This window comes from Mus musculus, chromosome 7 (genome assembly GCF_000001635.26).
Source record: "Mus musculus strain C57BL/6J chromosome 7, GRCm38.p6 C57BL/6J".
Taxonomy (NCBI): domain Eukaryota; kingdom Metazoa; phylum Chordata; class Mammalia; order Rodentia; family Muridae; genus Mus; species Mus musculus.
In genome coordinates, this window is record NC_000073.6 from 108,556,407 (window position 1) to 108,576,103 (window position 19,697).

At 39.3% G+C, this 19,697-nt stretch overlaps 1 protein-coding gene and 2 pseudogenes across 1 annotated transcript; 1 reads left to right on the forward strand and 2 right to left on the reverse strand.

The window, feature by feature from the left end:
• Nucleotides 1-8,430: 8,430 nt before the first annotated feature.
• Nucleotides 8,431-9,387, reverse strand: Olfr504 (olfactory receptor 504). Its single transcript, NM_001011858.1, has one exon. It carries the CDS (start codon nt 9,385-9,387, stop codon nt 8,431-8,433), a length of 957 nt encoding a protein of 318 aa, NP_001011858.1.
• Gm18410 (predicted gene, 18410) lies at nt 9,844-10,421 on the reverse strand (annotated as a pseudogene).
• Nucleotides 18,118-18,979, forward strand: Olfr505-ps1 (olfactory receptor 505, pseudogene 1; annotated as a pseudogene).

The following is a 19,697-nucleotide window of genomic DNA, read 5'->3' on the forward strand; positions in this document are numbered from 1 at the left end:
AATCTAGACGGGGCGAAAAAAGAAACGGAGCTAAGACAAATTTATTCTGATCAAAGCTCAAATTTTATTGTTGGGACACTAGTTATGAAGAAAGGGGGAGGGGACCCGATTCCCGCCGAATAATCTCGGGTCCAGTAGAAAGATGCACGTGTGTGGCTCCTCAGGTTCCAGCAGTGGGCATGGCAAAACGAATGAGCAGGAAGCTCCACCCTGAGCAAGCAGGTTTCAGGCTGGGGGAGGGGAGACTACAGATTTTCATATATTAAACCATCCCTGCATCCCTGGAATAAAACCTACTTGGTCAGGATGGATGATTGCTTTAATGTGTTCTTGGATTCGGTTAGCGAGAATTTTATTGAGGATTTTTGCATCGATATTCATAAGAGAAATTGGTCTGAAGTTCTCTATCTTTGTTGGGTCTTTCTGTGGTTTAGGTATCAGAGTAATAGTGGCTTCATAAAATGAGTTGGGTAGAGTACCTTCTTCTTCTATTTTGTGAAATAGTTTGTGCAGAACTGGAATTAGGTCTTCTTTGAAGGTCTGATAGAACTCTGCACTAAACCCGTCTGGTCCTGGGCTTTTTTTGACTGGGAGACGATTAATAACTGCTTCTATTTCTTTAGGTGACATGGGACTGTTTAGATGGTCAACTTGATCCTGATTCAACTTTGGTACCTGGTATCTTTCCAGAAATTTGTCCATTTCGTCCAGGTTTTCCAGTTTTGTTGAGTATAACCTTTTGTAAAAGGATCTGATGGTGTTTTGGATTTCTTCAGGATCTGTTGTTATGTCTCCCTTTTCATTTCTGGTTTTGTTAATTAGGATTTTGTCCCTGTGCCCTTTAGTGAGTCTAGCTAAGGGTTTATCTATCTTGTTGATTTTCTCAAAGAACCAACTCCTCATTTGGTTAATTCTTTGAATAGTTCTTCTTGTTTCCACTTGGTTGATTTCACCCCTGAGTTTGATTATTTCCTGCCGTCTACTCCTCTTGGATGAATTTGCTTCCTTTTTTTCTAGAGCTCTTAGATGTGTTGTCAAGCTGCTAGTATGTGCTCTCTCCCGTTTCTTCTTGGAGGCACTCAGAGCTATGAGTTTTCCTCTTAGAAATGCTTTCATTGTGTCCCAGAGGTTTGGGTACGTTGTGGCTTCATTTTCATTAAACTCTAAAAAGTCTTTAATTTCTTTCCTTATTCCTTCCTTGACCAAGGTATCATTGAGAAGAGTGTTGTTCAGTTTCCACGTGAATGTTGGCTTTCCATTATTTATGTTGTTATTGAAGATCAGTCTTAGGCCATGGTGGTCTGATAAGATACATGGGACAATTTCAATATTTTTGTATCTGTTGAGGCCTGTTTCGTGACCAATTATATGGTCAATTTTGGAGAAGGTCCCGTGAGGTGCTGAGAAGAAGGTATATCCTTTTGTTTTAGGATAAAATGTTCTGTAGATATCTGTCAGGTCCATTTGTTTCATAACTTCTGTTAGTTTCACTGTGTCCCTGTTTAGTTTCTGTTTCCACGATCTGTCCATTGACGAAAGTGGTGTGTTGAAGTCTCCCACTATTATTGTGTGAGGTTCAATGTGTGCTTTGAGCTTTACTAAAGTGTCTTTAATGAATGTGGCTGCCCTTGCATTTGGAGCATAGATATTCAGAATTGAGAGTTCCTCTTGGAGGATTTTACCTTTGATGAGTATGAATTGTCCCTCCTTGTCTTTTTTGATAACTTTGGGTTGGAAGTCGATTTTATCCGATATTAGAATGGCTACTCCAGCTTGTTTCTTCAGACCATTTGCTTGGAAAATTGTTTTCCAGCCTTTCACTCTGAGGTAGTGTCTGTCTTTTTCCCTGAGATGGGTTTCCTGTAAGCAGCAGAATGTTGGGTCCTGTTTGTGTAGCCAGTCTGTTAGTCTATGTCTTTTTATTGGGGAATTAAGTCCATTGATATTAAGAGATATTAAGGAAAAGTAATTGTTGCTTCCTTTTATTTTTGTTGTTAGAGTTGGCATTTTGTTTTCGTGGCTGTCTTCTTTTTGGTTTGTTGAGGGATTACTTTCTTGCTTTTTCTAGGGCTTGATTTCCATGTTCACGGGCATCTCTTTCTTTAGGTTTGGGAAGTTTTCTTTTATAATTCTGTTGAAGATATTTGCTGGCCCTTTAAGTTGAAAATCTTCATTCTCATCAACTCCTCTTATCCGTAGGTTTGGTCTTCTCATTGTGTCCTGGATTTCCTGGGTGTTTTGAGTTAGGATCTTTTTGCGTTTTTTATTATCTTTGATTGTTGTGCTGATGTTCTCTATGGAATCTTCTGTACCTGAGATTCTCTCTTCCATCTCTTGTATTCTGTTGCTGAGGCTCGAGTCTATGGTTCCAGATTTCTTCCCTAGGGTTTCTATCTCCAGCATTGCCTCACTTTGGGTTTTCTTTATTGTGTCTACTTCTCTTTTTATGTCTAGTATGTATTTGTTCATTTCCATCACCTGTTTGGATGTGTTTTCCTATAAGGACTTCTACCTGTTTGGTTGTGTTTTCCTGTTTTTCTTTAAGGACTTGTAACTCTTTAACAGTGTTCTCCTGTATTTCTTTAAGTGAGTTATTAAAGCCCTTCTTGATGTCCTCTACCATCATCATGAGATATGCTTTTAAATCCGGGTCTAGCTTTTTGGTTGTGTTGGGGTGCCCAGGACTAGGTGGGGTGGGAGTGCTGCGTTCTGATGATGGTGAGTGATCTTGATTTCTGTTAGAAGGATTCTTACGTTTGCCTTTAGCCATCTGGTAATCTCTGGAGCTAGTTGTTATAGTTGTCTCTGGTTAGAGTTTGTTCCTCAGGTGATTATGTTAGCCTCTATCAGCAGCCCTGGGAGACTAGCTCTATCCTTAGTTTCAGTGCTCAGAGAACTCTCTGCAGGCAAGCTCTCCTCTTGCAGGGAAGGTGCCTATATATCTGGTGTTTGAACCTGCCTCCTGGCGGAAGTTATGTTCCACTCACCATAGGTTTTAAGATCCTGTGGCAGATCCTGTGTGGGTCCCTTCGGGTGTCGGAGACTCCCCGGGCCAGGGACCCTGGTGCTGCATTGGGCCGGAAGGGACTTGTGCCACAGATCAGGCCAGCTTATCTGCTTCCTTAATTAATGCAGTCTCAGGTCCTGAGCGATTGGATTGAAGCAGGTGCTGTTTTCCACTCACCAGAGGTCTTAGGATCCCGTGGCGGATCCTGTGTGGGTCCTTGCGGGTATCCTGAGACTCCCCAGGCCAGGGACCCTGGTGCTGCAGTGGGCTGGAAGGGACTTGTGCCCCGGATCAGGCTGGGTTATCTGCTTCCTTAATTAATGCAGTCTCAGGTCCCGTGCGATTGGATTAGAGCAGGTGCTGTGTTCCACTCACCAAAGGTCTTAGGATCCCATGGCGGATCCTGTGTGGGTCCTTGCGGGTGTCTGGAGACTCCGCAGGCAAGGCACCCTGGTGTTGGAGTGGGCCGGAAGGCGTATGAAATTCTTAAATGAGTAAAAGTTACTTAAAACTGTAGTTGGGACATGACTTATTTGGGAAAATGCTTACCATATAATCATAAAAATCCGATGATCCTTGGGACTAATGTAAAATAGTCAGGAGTGGTGGCATGAACCTGTAATCCCACCATTCAGAAGCTGGAAACAAGAGGATCCCTGTGACTTACTGGCCAGCTAGCCTAGTCTAATTGCTATACCCATAGATCACCACATCTCTCAACTCTCATCAAATAAGCTTGTTGCAGTAGATGGAAACTAACACAGGTGTTTAACTGGTCACTAAATGGGGAAATAGAAACTGTGGAGTTCTCAGCCTAATTTCCAATAAATGGAAAGTATCTGTACATGCTTATGTTCACTCACAAGGCTCAGGGATTTTCATAGATGATTGTACAGAAAGATTGGGAGATACAGTGGATAAGTCCAACAAAACTGTTTTAGACATCCTGTTACATATGTAGCTAGAACCATGAGTCCCACCATGTGTTTTCTTTGATTTGTGGTTTAGTCCTTGGGAGCTCTGGGGTTACTGGTTACTTCATATTGTTGGTTCTCCTATAGGACGGTATAGGGCAGATATACATAAGAATTCATAGGAATTATGACACCACAGATAACACTTATGCAAACTCAAATCAGACAAAATACCAGCATGAATGGGGGAGATGGGCAGAGAATCACACCACAAGCTGAGGAGCTGTTTGTGGGCTTGTGGGAGAGTCAGATTATTTCTTTACTTTTAAAAGATTTATTTATTTATTATATATAAGTACACTGTAACTGTCTTCAGATACCCCAGAAGAGGGCATCAGATCTTATTATGGATGGTTGTGAGTTCAAGAGGGAGCTGTCTCTGACTCTTTGCCTGTAATTGGGTCCCCATCTCCTACCTGGACTGCCTGGTTGGGCCGCAGTGGGAAAGGATGTGCTTAGCTCTGCTGGGGCCTTGCACTATCTTTATAACATAGGCTTTTCATACTGCTACACAGGAAATTATTGACTTATTTTGCTTTTTTGGACTTATAATTCTCAATATATAGATATACAATTGTTTTTTATTGAATATTTTCTTTATTTATATTTCAAATGTTATCCCCTATCCTAGTTTCCTCTCTGTAAATCCCCTATCCCCTCCCCTGTCCCCCTGTTCCCCAACACACCCAATCCCTCTTCCTGGCCCTGATATTCCCCTGTACTGTGGCATAGAACTTTCACAAGACCAAGGGCCTCTCCTCCCATTGATGACCGACTACGCCATCCTGTTACATATGTAGCTAGAACCATGAGTCCCACCATGTGTTTTCTTTGATTTGTGGTTTAGTCCCTGGGAGCTCTGAGGTTACTGGTTACTTCATATTGTTGGTTCTCCTATAGGACTGCAAACCCCTTCACCTCCTTGGGTACTTTCTCTAGCTCCTTCATAAGGGACCCTGCGCGCTCCATCCAATGGATGACTGTGAGCATCCACTTCTGTATTCGCCAGGCACTGGCAGAGCCTCTCAGGAGACAGCTATATCCGGCTCCTGTCAGAAAAAAAAAAAAAAAGATTGGGTATGTTGTGGCTTCATTTTCATTAAACTCTAAAAAGTCTTTAATTTCTTTCTTTATTTCTTCCTTGACCAAGGTATCATTGAGTAGAGTGTTATTCAGCTTCCATGTGAATGTTGGCTTTCTATTATTTATGTTGTTATCAAATATCAGCCTTAGTTCGTGGTGATCTGATAGGATGCATGGGATAATTTCAATATTTTTGTATCTGTTGAGGCCTGTTTTGTGACCAATTAATTATATGGTCAATTTTGGAGAAGGTACCATGAGATGCGGAGAAGAAGGTATATCCTTTTGTTTTCTGATAAAATGTTCTGTAGATATCTGTTAAATCTATTTCTTTCATAACTACTGTTAGTTTCATTGTGTCTCTGTTTAGTTTCTGTTTCCAGGATCTGTCCATTGATGAGAATGGGGTGTTGAAGTCTCCCATTATTACTGTGTGGGGTGCAATGTGTGCTTTGAGCTTTACTATAGTTTCTTTAATGAATATGGATGCCCTTGCATTTGGAACATAGATATTCAGAATTGAGAGTTCATCTTGGAAGATTTTACCTTTGATGAGTATGAAGTGCCCCTCCTTGTCTTTTTTGATAACTCTGGGTTGGAAGTCGATTTTATTCAATATAAGAATGGCTACTCCAGCTTGTTTCTTCAGACCATTTGCTTAGAAAATTGTTTTCCAATATTTTACTCTGAGGTAGTGTCTTTCTTTGTCCCTGAGGTGGGTTTCCTGTATGCAGCAAAATGTTGGGTCCTGTTTACATAGCCAGTTTGTTAGTCTATGTCTTTTTATTGGGGAGTTGAGTCCATTGATTTTAAGAGTTATTAAGGAAAAGTAATTTTTGCTTCCTATTTGTTGTTGTTGTTGTTGTTGTTGTTGTTGTTGTTGTTGTTGTTGTTAGAGTTGGGATTCTGTTCTTGAGGCTATCTTCTTTTAGGTTTTTTGAAGGCACTTTGTTGCTTTTTTTAGAGGTTAATTTACCTCCTTGTGTTGGAGTTGTACCTTTATTATCCTCTGAAGGGCTGGACTGGTGGAAAGATATTGTGTGAATTTGGTTTTGTCATGAAATACTTTGGTTTCTCCATCTATGGTAATTGAGAGTTTTGCTGGGTATAGTAACCTGGGCTGGCATTTGTGTTCTCTTAGAATCTGTATAACCTCTGTCCAGGATCTTCTGGCTTTCATAGTCTCTGGTGAGAAGTCTGGTGTAATTCTAATAGGCCTACCTTTATATGTTTGTTACCTGACTTTTTCCCCTTACTGCTTTTAATATTCTATCTTTATTTAGTGCATTTTTTGTTCTGATTATTATGTGTCAGGAGGAGTTTCTGTTATAGCCCAGACTATTTGGAGTTCTGTGGGCTTCTTGTATGTTCATGGGCATCTCTTTCTTTAGGGTAGGAAAGTTTTATTCTATAGTTTTGTTGAAGATATTTTCTGGCCCTTTAATTTGAAAAATCTTCATTCTCATCTATACCCCATTATCCTTAGTTTTTGTCTTCTCATTGTGTCCTGGATTTCCTGGATGTTTTGAGTTAGGATTTTTTCACATTTTGCATTTTCTTTGATTGTTTTGTCCATGTTTGCTATGGAATCTCCTGCATCTGAGATTCTCTCTTCCATCTCTTGTATTCTGTTGCTGATGCTTGCATCTATGGGTCCTGATTTCTTTGCTAGGATTTTGATCTCCAGAGTTGTCTCCCTTTGGGTTTTCTTTATTGTGTCTACTTCCATTTTTAGAATTTGGATTGTTTTGTTCAATTCCGTCATCTGTTTGGTTGTGTTTTCCTGTAATTCTTTAAGGGATTTTTGTGTTTCCTCTTTAATGACTTCTACCTGTTTAGCAGTGTTCTCCTCTATTTCTTTAAATGAGTTATTAATGCCATTCTAAAAATCCTCTACCAGCATGATGAGATGTGATTTTAAATCCGAATCTTGCTTTTCAGGTGTGTTGGGATATCCAGAACTTGATCTGGTGGGCATACTGGGTTCTGATGATGCCAAGTGGTCTTGGTTTCTGTTTGTAAGATTCTTACCTTTGGTTTTCACCATCTTGTAATCTCTGGTGTTAGATGCTCTAGCTGTGTCTGGGTGGAGCTTGTTCCTCCTGTGATTCTGTTAGACTCTGTCAGCACTCCTTTGAGTCCAACTCTCTTGAGTCCCAGTGGTCAAAGCACTCTCTACAAGCAAGCTATCCTCTTGCAGGGAAGGTGCACAGAGGTTTGGGTCTCAGTTTGGTGTCCTTGCTGAGGATTAGGCCTAAAGGGACCCTGTCCAAGAAGGTCTGTTGCTTCTGTGAACCACATGCTCTCCTGCATGGACTGGTCTCTATATTTCAGTATTTTAAGGAAAGGCCCTATATCTAAATATGGATGCATGTGCAAAGGCAGAGAGTACTGTTCTATATTGGGAGAAAATGGGGCAGCTCCCCTCCTCCCAGCCCTCTCTTTCACATACAAGTACATGAATTTCCCCAGACATACACACAAGAGAAAAACAACCATGAAGCTTAACAAACAGCACATGTTTCTTACTAATAACAGATTTTTTTTATTATTTTCTTTGTCTCGAAGGGAAGGTAAGTGAAAAAAGAGTCACTGGATAGACATATGTACTATAGCAGTGGACCACTTAAGAAGGGTCGTAAGACATCCTATTCATAATGATGTTGATGAAGGATGGAAGTGGAAGAATCAAGGATCTAAAATAAATCAAAATCTCTTTTCTTTTTCCACGCCATTGTTTCAGTTCTCCTAATTGCCCCAAGACAGAAAAGCTTGACTCACAGTACATGAAGGTCAACTTTCTAGATAGTGAGCTTCATAGAAGAATAGAGAGCAAATCTAGTGAGGCAAATTGACAGCAACTATATACGTGGATTTACTTGTCCGTGGTGGGTAACACCCTTATGAACCATCTAGCACTCTCTCGCAGCTGGGTAAGGCTTTGCCCATTGTGTTTTCTATGTCTGCCTCTGCAGCATACATTACTAAGGTGATGCTAACTAGGCAGGCTGACTTTGCTCCTAACATACAGCTAACAAAATGTAATCGTGTCCTATCATTCACACATTTGTTAATATATTGGGTTTTACTTTAAGTTATACATAAAAAATCACAAGTTTGGATTGTAATACACTTTGGATGGTCTAGTGGACAGTCTTTCCATATTCTTGAATATAGTCATTTAGCTTTTGTTAATTTTGGAATGAATCGGAAAGGAATTTAAAAAAAAACTTTATGATCATTCATGTAAAAAAAATCATGAAAAGGGATGCTTCGAAGGCACTTCAATTCCCCTCCATCATATCTAGAATGCTACCATACATTTAGGAGATGCTGAAGTCCATGTACATCATGAAGAAGAGTTTTTTATTTTTCTTGTAAGCTCCGACAAAGCACCTTTTGGAAGCCCTGCCTGAGTTGTCTGGTCCTAAGTGCATACACAATAGGGTTGAGTGAAGGAGGAGTGATATTGTGCATCACATTGAGCAAAACTGGGATCAAGGTGGCCTTGGTCTCTGACAAGTGAGTTACTGAAATCACTACAATGACAGTATAGAAGAGGGTGAGGATGAGGTGGGAGCTACAAGTGTTCAGAGCCTTAGAAACAGCTTCAGCTGAATTGAGTCTGAGTACAGAGCGCAGAAGCAAAGTATATGACAATATTATGAGACCCAGTTCACTCCCCATTCCAACCCATGCCAGGATTAACTGGAAAATGCTATTTGGTCTCCTGTCATCACATGCCAGGCTTGTGATTCCAAGGTTAGAGCACAGGCAATGATCTATTTCATTTCTTGAACAATAATTCCACTGGGATGCAAGCACAGGCACTGAAATGACACAGAAGCCATTTCTCAGCACCATAAACAGTGTGGCTTTAAAGATCAAGGAGTTGGTAATAATTGATGAATAGTGGAGAGGATAGCAAATAGCTACATATCTGTCAAAAGCCATGCAGAGGCAGATACCAGACTCCATGCTTACAAAGCAGTGAATGGCATAGATCTGAGCAAAACACTCAGGAAGGCTAATGACCTTGGCATCAAACCAGAAGATGGCCAGGATCTTAGGCATGATGGTGGTGGCAAGGCCCATGTCCACCAGAGAAAGGATACCTAAGAAAAGGTACATGGGCTGCTTCAGGGATGGATCCTGACAGATGATGATGAGAATGAGCACGTTTGTCCCTATTGCTGAGAGATAGAGCAAAGTCAATGGTAGGGAGAGCCAGTGCTGCCAGCTGTGAATGCCCGGGAATCCTAGCAGGATGAACTCAGACACCAGGAACTTGGAACTATTGAAGTCTTTGAGAGATGCAGACATTTTCCTGTGAGGAAAAGAAAAGATGAGGTCTTCAATGTTTCTTTCTCTAGGCATAAGCATCATTAAATGGTGTTTATCTCTTATATTAAAGATTTCTTTTTATTTAATAAATAGACATTTATGAATTTCACATACTTTATAAAACCACATCTTTATTCAAAAAGCAAAACCACATAACTATTATTAAAGACACAGTTCTCATATTGAAACACTTAATGGTATTAGTTAATATTATTAATTTGATGTCATAAATCTGTTTCTTAAAAATGGAGCTGGGGTTGTAGTTCATACTGGAAAGTCAAATACATAATGTTCAGTGTGTAAAAAGGTACATACTTTGTACAAAATGTCAGCAACATTTTGCTCAAAGTGAAGTTCATGTTTTAATACTCCCTGGGGAAGGTTACTAGGAGGTACTGTGACCTCATGATCAAATCACGATGAACTTCAGAATGAATTCTTATAAGCACAGCTCTGACTGTGCTGATTTTAGCAATGCAATGGTGGCAGACTGGGTAAAGAAAATGTTTTCTTTAGAACACCTCGTGACCCTAAATGTTGTCATAGTAGATTTACCCCTGCTTGGGAATACCCAAAAATCACCTTCCAGAGGATTCTTAGGCTAAGAGCTACCTTCCTGGAAGTCTTTACTAGTATTAGGATTTCCTTTATCTTTAACTCTTCATGACTTAAAGACTGTTTGTTTTGTTTTTCCAATGAAAAGTTTCATAACTCCTGGTAAAGTAGAAGATGCAAGGTAACAAACAGCTTTGCCATTTGGTGACAAAGAGAGATATCATTTGTAAGTTGCAATTAAATTCATCAAATGCAATTTCCTGCTTTTCCCAAGGTTTTCAGCAAATCCTATTGGGATTCAGGCTTTCTTGGTTGCAGTTGGACTTCTTAGTCTTCTTAGTATTTTTGTTCATACTTGGATCACTGATGTAACTGAGAATCTCTGCCTTTAGTTCCCAGTGTGCACACTGCATATTATCATGTGGCAAGCTCAATCTTGAAAGACCTCTGTTCTGTAGCCTGGAATCAAGCTATCATGCACACACTAGGGCAAGATGCTGTCTTCATTCTGAACCATCAAAAAGCCCATAAAAGAGAGGCAAAACATCATTTCCAATACATTTGGAAAATCGGTCTGTTGCTTCACATTTTGCTTTGTCACTGTGTATGAAGACATCAAGAAGCAGCTTTATGTTGAAGAAAACTCTTTCTAAAAGGAAAAAATAAAATCTCGGGGGTGGGGAGCTTATACAGTAGTACAAGAAGCAATGAATAAGACCCATAATACCTACAAAGAAATTTGCATTGGTAGAGATTTTTGGAACAATTGAATAAAATAAACAAAAACAACTCTGAGTCTTTGAAATTATTAAATGCACAGCTATAATCTAAAGAAGTAGAACTTGTCCAGCTAAGAACAAAGGTGGAGACTCAACAAGTGGTGGGAAATTTGGATCCACCTTCATCAAACAGCAGTGATTTGAAGACCCATGATTTGGAGCAAGAGCTGGACTGATAAGGACAGAATGAAAATGGTCTCAAAATTGGGCCACAAAAAGGCAAACAGTACATCTATTGAAGAAGAACAAGCTCTACAACTGGAATTTTTCTATGGTGTTTCTAAGCCATCAACACGAGGCACAGCTCAGAGCTGTCAAAGAATGGATGTTGTAGACAGTCTATTATGCAGTACTTTATGTTAATAAAGCATCAGGGAGTTCAAGAGGCTTAGCAAGAGAAGTAAGGCCCCCTCTTTATGGTAGGAGTGTTCCTGATTCCCTTCCACCTTGGGCAGTGAAGAATTATTTTTCCTTTTCCCCTTATATAGGTACAGTCCATAAGTGTTCCTTTTCAGGTTATAATTGGACATATCAAAATCCAGCTCAAGTAGGAGCTAGTAATCCTTTTAATGTATGGTTGTTATGTGGGGTGAATGGTAGTTGCACTGATCTTTCCACCTTAAGCATAGTGGTGGGAGGGGCCTGGGGCAATGCAAATTTTTAGTGGAATGGTTCTGATGTGTTTGAAACTTCTGTATTTCAATTTGTTGGAGGAAGGAATGTTTCTTTTCAGGCTGTGCCTGTTTGTGTGTGGCCTCCTTTTGGGTTTATTGTTTATAATGGTAGTTATGAGAATAATGTTGTTAGTTGTAATAATGATATTTGTTATTATAGTATTGCTGGAATGCATCTGAATATCATTTGGCTGTTGTGACTAGGATGCCTTGCTTTGTACCTTTGCCTGTTCAAGCTTCTTTGTTTACAAACTGCCGCTGCTGTGAATAATTTATCCACAGGTGTTTCAGAAGCTTTGGATTGCTGACAGCTGTCTCCCACTTGAAAGAGTGGGCTGGAATGATACAGTGCCCTGTGTCTGATATTAATCAACATCCTGGCCTTCTGGTGCACCTGCTGCATGCAGAGTCATCAGCGCAGAGCCCATGCCTTGATGATGCAGGCTTTTGTGGCAGTGGAAACAGGACAATCTCCTCAAGTGTGGCTTGGCATGCTAGAGAAGTAGTCAATGACGGGTAAGACTCCCTGGGCATGTCACCAACCTAAGACAGGGTCAAACCAATGCTGTTTGTTTCCCAAGGACGGGTAAGGGGCATTGCCGCAGGGGGAAACCTAAGACAGGCATGCTCTCGGCCAATAAGTAAAGAAGGGGGAGATGTGAGGAGTGGGTGTGGCAGCAGTCCCAAGATGGTGCCCAGGACTGCAGCCAAGTCTTATGACTTGCACCTGACTTCCTCATACACCTGAAAAATAAGCCGCATCCATCATGAGAACTGTGCAGGTGCACCATGATGCAAGATCGGACCATATGACAAGTGATGATTCTGGCCAATGGACTGCTGTTACGTGGACTGGGCTGATGGGGCGTGGTTGAGAGGATATATAAGGGATTGTGATTGGGGGTGGGTTGTTGTTGTTTTTTCCTGGAGAGATTGATTTCTGGAGAGAGATTCATGCATGATGTGGAAAGGTTCCTGAATAAACTGCTTTTGAGAAGAATGTAGTGTTGTCGCTCTTTTCTGCTGGTCGGAACAGGAAGCAACAAACATTCAAACAGAGTCTTTCCCAACAGGGAGAAAAGGAGGAAGGGAGGGAAGGATGGAGGAAAGGAGGGGCAAGGAAGGATATGAGGAAGAGAGATACATAGAGACAGACAGAGACACATAGAGAAACAGACACAGGAAGACAGATGAACACACAGATATATAGATGACAGACAGACAGACAGACAGACAGACAGACAGACAGAGAAACAGACAGATAGTGATAGTCAAACAAAGAGACTAAATGTGGGTGAGAAGGAAGTAGGGGATAATCTGGGTGGAATTGGGACAGGGGAAAATAAGAGCAAATGTGTTATATTATTTTTCAATAAAGGAAGCCTCAATATAACAAGAATACACTGTATTTCAGTATCAGAAGGGAGGTAATAAACACTTCACAAAGGCAGGGTTAGTATATCAGGCAACTGCCGAGGGGGGAAAAAAAAAGAAATTGTGGCAGAGACAGTGGAAAGAGAGGAACAGGGAGTCTGTTGTAACACTGTCTTCTAGTAACACCAGAAACTATACTTACACCTTCTCAGCAACATGCTGAACAACAACAATACCAATAGCCCTGATAAATTTGATAGAGAGAAGCCCCTAGGGCCTCAACTCCACCTGAAGAAACACAGTCAACTAAGAAATGCTAAGAATGAAAGAAATAATCATTCCCAGGAATAAGCAAACCAATTGGTTGTCTAATAGGAAATGGCCATTTCTGAAACATACTTACAAGCAACATTATACAGAACAGGTAGAATTCTGCCTACATTATACAGGATATAGCTATATACATATGAAAACAAGTAAAGAAAAAACAATTAATTTGAAAGAGAGCAAACATTGTTTGGGGAGATTTGCAGGGAAGAAAGGAAAGGGAACATTACAAAATAATATGGGAATTACAAAAAAATAAATTAAATAATGTTGAAAGTAGGTGTTATACCTGAAAGTTATTTATTAACTATTCAGAACATAGCTCCAGCAGCTAGATAAGCAGCAGGAGAAGAGCAGGAACTCCTTTAACAGATGAGTAAGGCAGCCCTGGTGAAAAGAACTGATGGTTTCATCTTCAGATAGGCCTGTGGCCTACAAAGACTTCAAATACAGTTATTGGTTTTAGTAAGACTAATTTCTCTGGCAGATAGATTACCAGTAGAGAAAGATCCCATTTTTCATTCTTTATGACTGAGAAAATAGAAGCTAGGAAGCATCTTGATAAGCCACCAATTGCTTAAAACTAATGTACTCTTGGGGCCTTGAGAACATGCTACAATCATAAGCCAGAGTGTTAATTTAACCTTCCATTGTTTGGAGTGAGAGACAGCCCTGGAATACAGTTGTGGAAAGAAGATGGACAAGACAATGACAAGCTGAAAAGCACAGGTTTCAGGAATCTCACCTCTAACATAAAAAAATGTACCCTTGATGGAAAAAAAAAATCAGATCCTTGATGGTCTGATTTAACTCTTATCACTGATCCTGAAATCGGCAGTAGGATCAACCTCTGCCACACACAGCTGTGGATCCCAAGAACACATATGTATGTTTTTCTCTGAGAACTTAGATTTTTAAAACATAAAAATAGGTCTTTTATCTGTACAGATCTCAGTCCTTTTCTTTCTTCTCACACTTGAAAAGCATCCTCAAGCTAAAATGTTATGCAGCTGAATGGGTAAAACCTGGAGACTCTACAGAGGGTAAAAATACCTGTTTAGACAACAGATTACACAGTTAAATATGACTAGAAGAGGCTTTTATTACACAAAGGAAAAAAAACTACTTACATGAGCATAGCTGTGCTAGACACCAAACAACAGAAAATATAGATGAAAACCCAGGATAAACCATGGAAAAGGAGAATGCACAAAATCACCTATATCCTGAATCCAAAACATTGCAAAACCTCAGGAACAAAAATATTGTTTTTCTTTTTTTCCCTGTTCTACTTACTTCCTTTATACTTCCAAAAAAAAAAAAAAAAACTTGTTTACATATATTTAAATTGGTAATATTTTCCTCTTCTTTGTTTTATACTTTTATCTTCATTTTTTCTTTTTGTCTTCTATTATATTTTAATAATATTTTACTGTATCTGTTTCTTACTATTAATAAAAAATCATCCAAGATATTTTTATTATGTTCTTTCCCCAGATTGTACCCACATGCCTAACTACTGAATTTCATGCTCGCTCTCTTCCAACCTCCCTCCTTCTCTTCCTCCCTCCCTCCCTGCCTTCCTCCCTCACTTTGAAACCAAAAATCATCAACAACAATAACAACAACAACAACAAAAGCACACAAAAATTAGAGAGTCTGTTTTGTGTTGGCCAAATACTTTTGGTCATGGAACCTGCCCTGAAGTATGGTTAACAAACTCAGTGTCACTCTCTTGAAGAAAACCTCCATTTTGCTAATTAAATAATTTGCAAGTAGTTTTTTGGTTAGGGGTGAAACTGTGTATATACTCCTTGATTTTAATAACATGATGGGACTGTCAGTCTTGGTGCTGGGATGGGATGGTATCCCAGGCAACTGAATAAAGTGTCAAGGTATTTAATGTGTTAATTTATTCTTTAGTGATTTATCTAATAAAATGTAAATTTCCTAAAATGTCCACTTTCCTTAACCTATCTACACTATTCATCTAGTTCTAGAGAACAAATAAATATTTTTGAAAGGAATGGATTAATGAATGATTTTCTCATATCTGGTTCTGAAACCTCATTGGTGACAGTCAATCAAACTATACATTTTATCATGTAATATAACTTGAGATATAATCCTAAATTATGACATGATCCATAAATTTACATTTAGAAAACTAGTTTAAGCTCAACATCTGCTCACTCTCATCTGTAAAACACAAGACTGTGGTGTGTGTGTGTGTGTGTGTGTGTGTGTGTGTGTGTGTGTGTGTGTATGTGTGTGTGCGTGCTGTGTGTGTGTGTGGTGTGTGGTGTGTGCTGTGTGTGTGTGTGTGTGTGTGTGTGTGTGTGTGTGTGTGTGTGCGTGCTCTGTGTGTGTGTGTGTGTGTGTGTGTGTGTGTGTGTGTGTGTGAATGTAGCCCAATTGGTAGAATCCTTGCCTGTCTTGCATATAGTCCTATGCTAGATCTCAAATACCATGTATTCTGAGTGTTAAATATCTGCAAATTAAATATTTGGGAGATGGAAACAGGAAAAACAGAAGTTCAAGGTCATTCTTAGCTGCCTAGCAAATTCAAGGTTCACCTAGATTACATGATACCATCTTATAATTTACATCGAGCTGAAAAAAAGAGTCTTGACTGCTATATATCTATATTGGTGTGTGATGTGCACCTGCATGAAATATGCATGTATTCTAGTCCAGGTGCACACATGCCATAGTACGCATATGAAGGTCAGAAGACAATGTCACTATCAGTCCTGATCTTTCACCATTTTTGATACAGGGTCGTTTCTGTCATTTACTGCTCCAAACTCTAGGCTAGTAGACCAAGTAGTTTGCAATGATAATCCTGTCTCCTCTGCCTTTCCTCTGCCAGCAGGGACAGGAGACACTTTGAATGAAAGATGACTGATTCTCTGTGTTCAACTTCTTTTATAAGGGTGCTATCAAAGATTCAGTGTAGACCTTAATCAAAAAAAAAAAAAGTGTTGGGAGAGAGTTGAGCTGAATCTTCAGAGGGAGGATCATTGTGGCTTCTGTCCACCATTATAGCATGTAAGCTAAGACCAGCTGTCATGGTTAGAATGTTAATTCCCTGGAATTCATACACACCTCTTTCTATACACTGTTTTCTAAGTAATCATAGCATTATATACTCTAGCCTATAAAAAATTGTGTGTGCCTAAAATAATTATTTATCTTTGCATCTCATACTTCTCTATATTCACCAAAGTGCGCAGTAGAATATATTACATGAACCACCAAAATAATGAAAGAAAACTGGTTAACATAAATGGAACAAAAATAGTTCATTTTTCATTAGTTTAATTAATGTCTTCAAACATTCACTAACATGCAATCAATATTAACTTGCAAAAATTTTACCTAAGGTTATCATTCATCATGTATATCCCATAATTTCCAAGTAAAAATGCTCCAATACTCACATAAATAAGAAAACAAAAAATTGCTTGGGATTGACAGACCCCTTGAAAATTAATTGTGTTTGTGTGAAATGAGCTGTTCATTATGCACTAGGAATGAGGTAATGGTCCCTGATGATTTGAATTAACACTGGAATATAGAGAGTTTAAAGAGACTCATCCTCAATGACAAACAATGACAGTGGAGACAGCATTATAGCTACAAAAGCATAGTAACTTTGAACTTCTTACTGTGAAATGAATTTTTATGTCAAGAGGTAAGATTTTGACTTTGTTGGTAAATGGAGATACTTGACTGTTTGCAATGTATTGTATTTACGAACCATAGTGGAGGAACAAGTCAGGTGGAATCATAGAGTTATTAAACATAAGGGGGAAGCCACAAACCAAATTTTCACCTTGTATTTCACTAGTAAATTATCCAGAGTTATCAAGCATAAAACTAAGTTTTCATAGATTTTTAAATTTATCTATCCATTGGCAAGATCAGAAACCAACATGAACTTCAAAGGTACACACACATAGTATTCACCAAAAGGCTTACAAGTTCACTAGATTTGAAGTGATTTGGTGGCTTACTGTCAGGTAATAGCATGTGCATTTTCATGCTTTCTTTATGGACTAATAGTTCGAATATTACAGGCACCAGTGTGGATAAATGAGGGTATAAATATCAAAAGTAAGGGATAAGAATCACTCTGTGCAATGATGGGTGAACCTTGATAAACCACTTAACTGCTTGGTTTAATGTCTTCTAATGTTCACCAACCTGAAATAATTTTGAGGAGGCCAAGCATCATAAATTTAAACTTTATCCTTAATGACAATTGGGTATGTATTACTATAAATAAATGTAAATAAACATTTTTTATTTGTAGCACATTTCTAGCATTTCTGCTTAAATCATTTTGAAGGAATTATCGCACATAAATGTACAATGACAATCTCAGTAAAGCATCCATTATTGATGCTATTTCAAATAATATATTAGTAATGTTCCTGTTGTCAGTATTAAATGAAAGGAAGACACCTATTTATAAATCTCTTTCTGTACTTTCTTCATAACAGTCTTAATCTGGCAGCAGCTACTCTGTCCCATGGCTTTCCTGGAGGATGTGAACCACACTGCAGTTACAGAGTTCATTTTATTGGGTTTAACAGATGACCCACTCCTTAGAGTCGTCCTCTTCAGCATCATCCTGTGCATCTACCTGGTGACTGTGTCTGGGAACCTCAGCACCATCCTTCTTGTATTGGCTAGTTTTGTGTCAACTTGACACAGCTGGAGTTATCACAGAGAAAGGAGCTTCAGTTGAGGAAATGCCTCCATGAGATCCAACTGTAAGGCATTTTCTCAATTAGTGATCAAGGGGGCAAGGCCCCTTGTGGGTGGGACCATCTCTGGGCTGGTTGTCTTGGGTTCTATAAGAGAGCAGGCTGAGCAAGCCAGTAAAGAACATCCCTCCATGGCCTCTGCATCAGCTCCTGCTTTCTGACCTGCTTGAGTTCCAGTCCTGCATCCTTTGGTGATCAACAGCAGTATGGAAATGTAAGCCGAAAAACCCTTTCCTCCCCAACTTGCTTCTTGGTCATGATGTTTGTGCAGGAATAGAAACCCTGACTAAGACACTTCTCATCAGAGTCTCTTCCCAGCTCCATCACCCCATGTACTTTTTTCTAAGCAACTTAGCTTCTATAGACATAGCCTATTCATCTTCTGTCACACCCAATATGCTTGCCAACTTCCTGGTAAAGCAAAATACCATCTCCTACATTGGATGTTCTATTCAATTCGGCTCAACTGCTTTTTGGGGGACAGTTGAATGCTTTCTTCTGGCTGTCATGGCTTATGATCGCTTTGTAGCAATCTGCAACCAACTGCTTTATTCCACAAAAATGTCTACAGAAGCCTGTATCCAGTTGGTTTTAGGATCTTATATAGGTGGCTTTCTTACTGCTTTATCCTTCATCCTTTCCTTCTTTTTATTTATCTTCTGTGGTCCAAATAGGATCAATCATTTTTTCTGTGATTGCTCCTTTGGTGGAACTCTCCTGTTCCGATGTCAGTGTCTCTGTACTTGTTACCTCATTTTTTGTTGGTTTAGTCACTGTGATCACAGTGTTTGTCATAGCCATCTCCTATATCTACATCCTTATCACCATCCTGAAGATGCGCTCCACTGAGGGCAGTCACAGGGCCTTCTCCACCTGCACCTCCCACCTCACTGCAGTCACTCTCTTCTATGGTACTGTCACATTCATCTATGTGATCCCCAAGTCCAACTACTCCACTGATCAGAAGAAAGTGGTCTCTGTGTTCTACACGGTGGTTATCCCCATGCTGAACCCCATTATCTATAGCCTTAGAAATAATCAGATTAAGGGTGCTTTGAAAAGACTGCTTGGTAAGAAAATATTTTCTTAGCATAATCTGTTGTTTTATAAAACCTAACATAATAATGGTAATTACCCAAGACTAATGGGAACATAATCTCAGATTTGGTCATTCACTTTCTTGTTAGTCCATTTGTCCTTATCTTCCTTTTCTTCCAGTATATATAGATTTTGTATTTTATTGTATTTCACTTTTGTATTTTAATGTGTTTGGAGAATATACAATGTAGTGTGTGTGTGTGTGTGTGTGTGTGTGTGTGTTCACCCTCTCTCCCAACTCTTCTCATTATAACTCCCTCTCTTACTCACCCAACTATTTTTATGCCAAACCCATCTTGTGCTATCTGTATATACTTAGATATTTGGGCTTTGACTGAATCATGGTTAACCTGATAGGGTTCGTGCCCTTATAGAAACTGACTTTACTTCTAGAATACATCAATTACCAATAACTCCACAACTACAAGTGGACTTCAGGCCTATGCTCCCACTGCACACTTCGATTTTGTCTGGTTTCAGCTTGTCCATGCCAACACAACTAACATAATATCATATTTGTGATGATACTCTTTTGTTCTGAAAACATTTTTTATTTGTGGTCATCTACCAGCTCTGTCTCTTATAATCTTTCTTCTCACATTCTCTTGATGCTTCCTGAGCTTGTAAAGAAAGAGGTGTGATATAGATGTTAATGCATGCATAGTAATTGTCATATTCCCAAAGTATCTACATACTGATAAGTTAAT

What these genes read in the sequence shown, in the direction of transcription:
- Olfr504 (NM_001011858.1), bottom strand. Translation starts at nt 9,387, where the DNA reads ATGTCTGCATCTCTCAAAGACTTCAATAGTTCCAAGTTCCTGGTGTCT.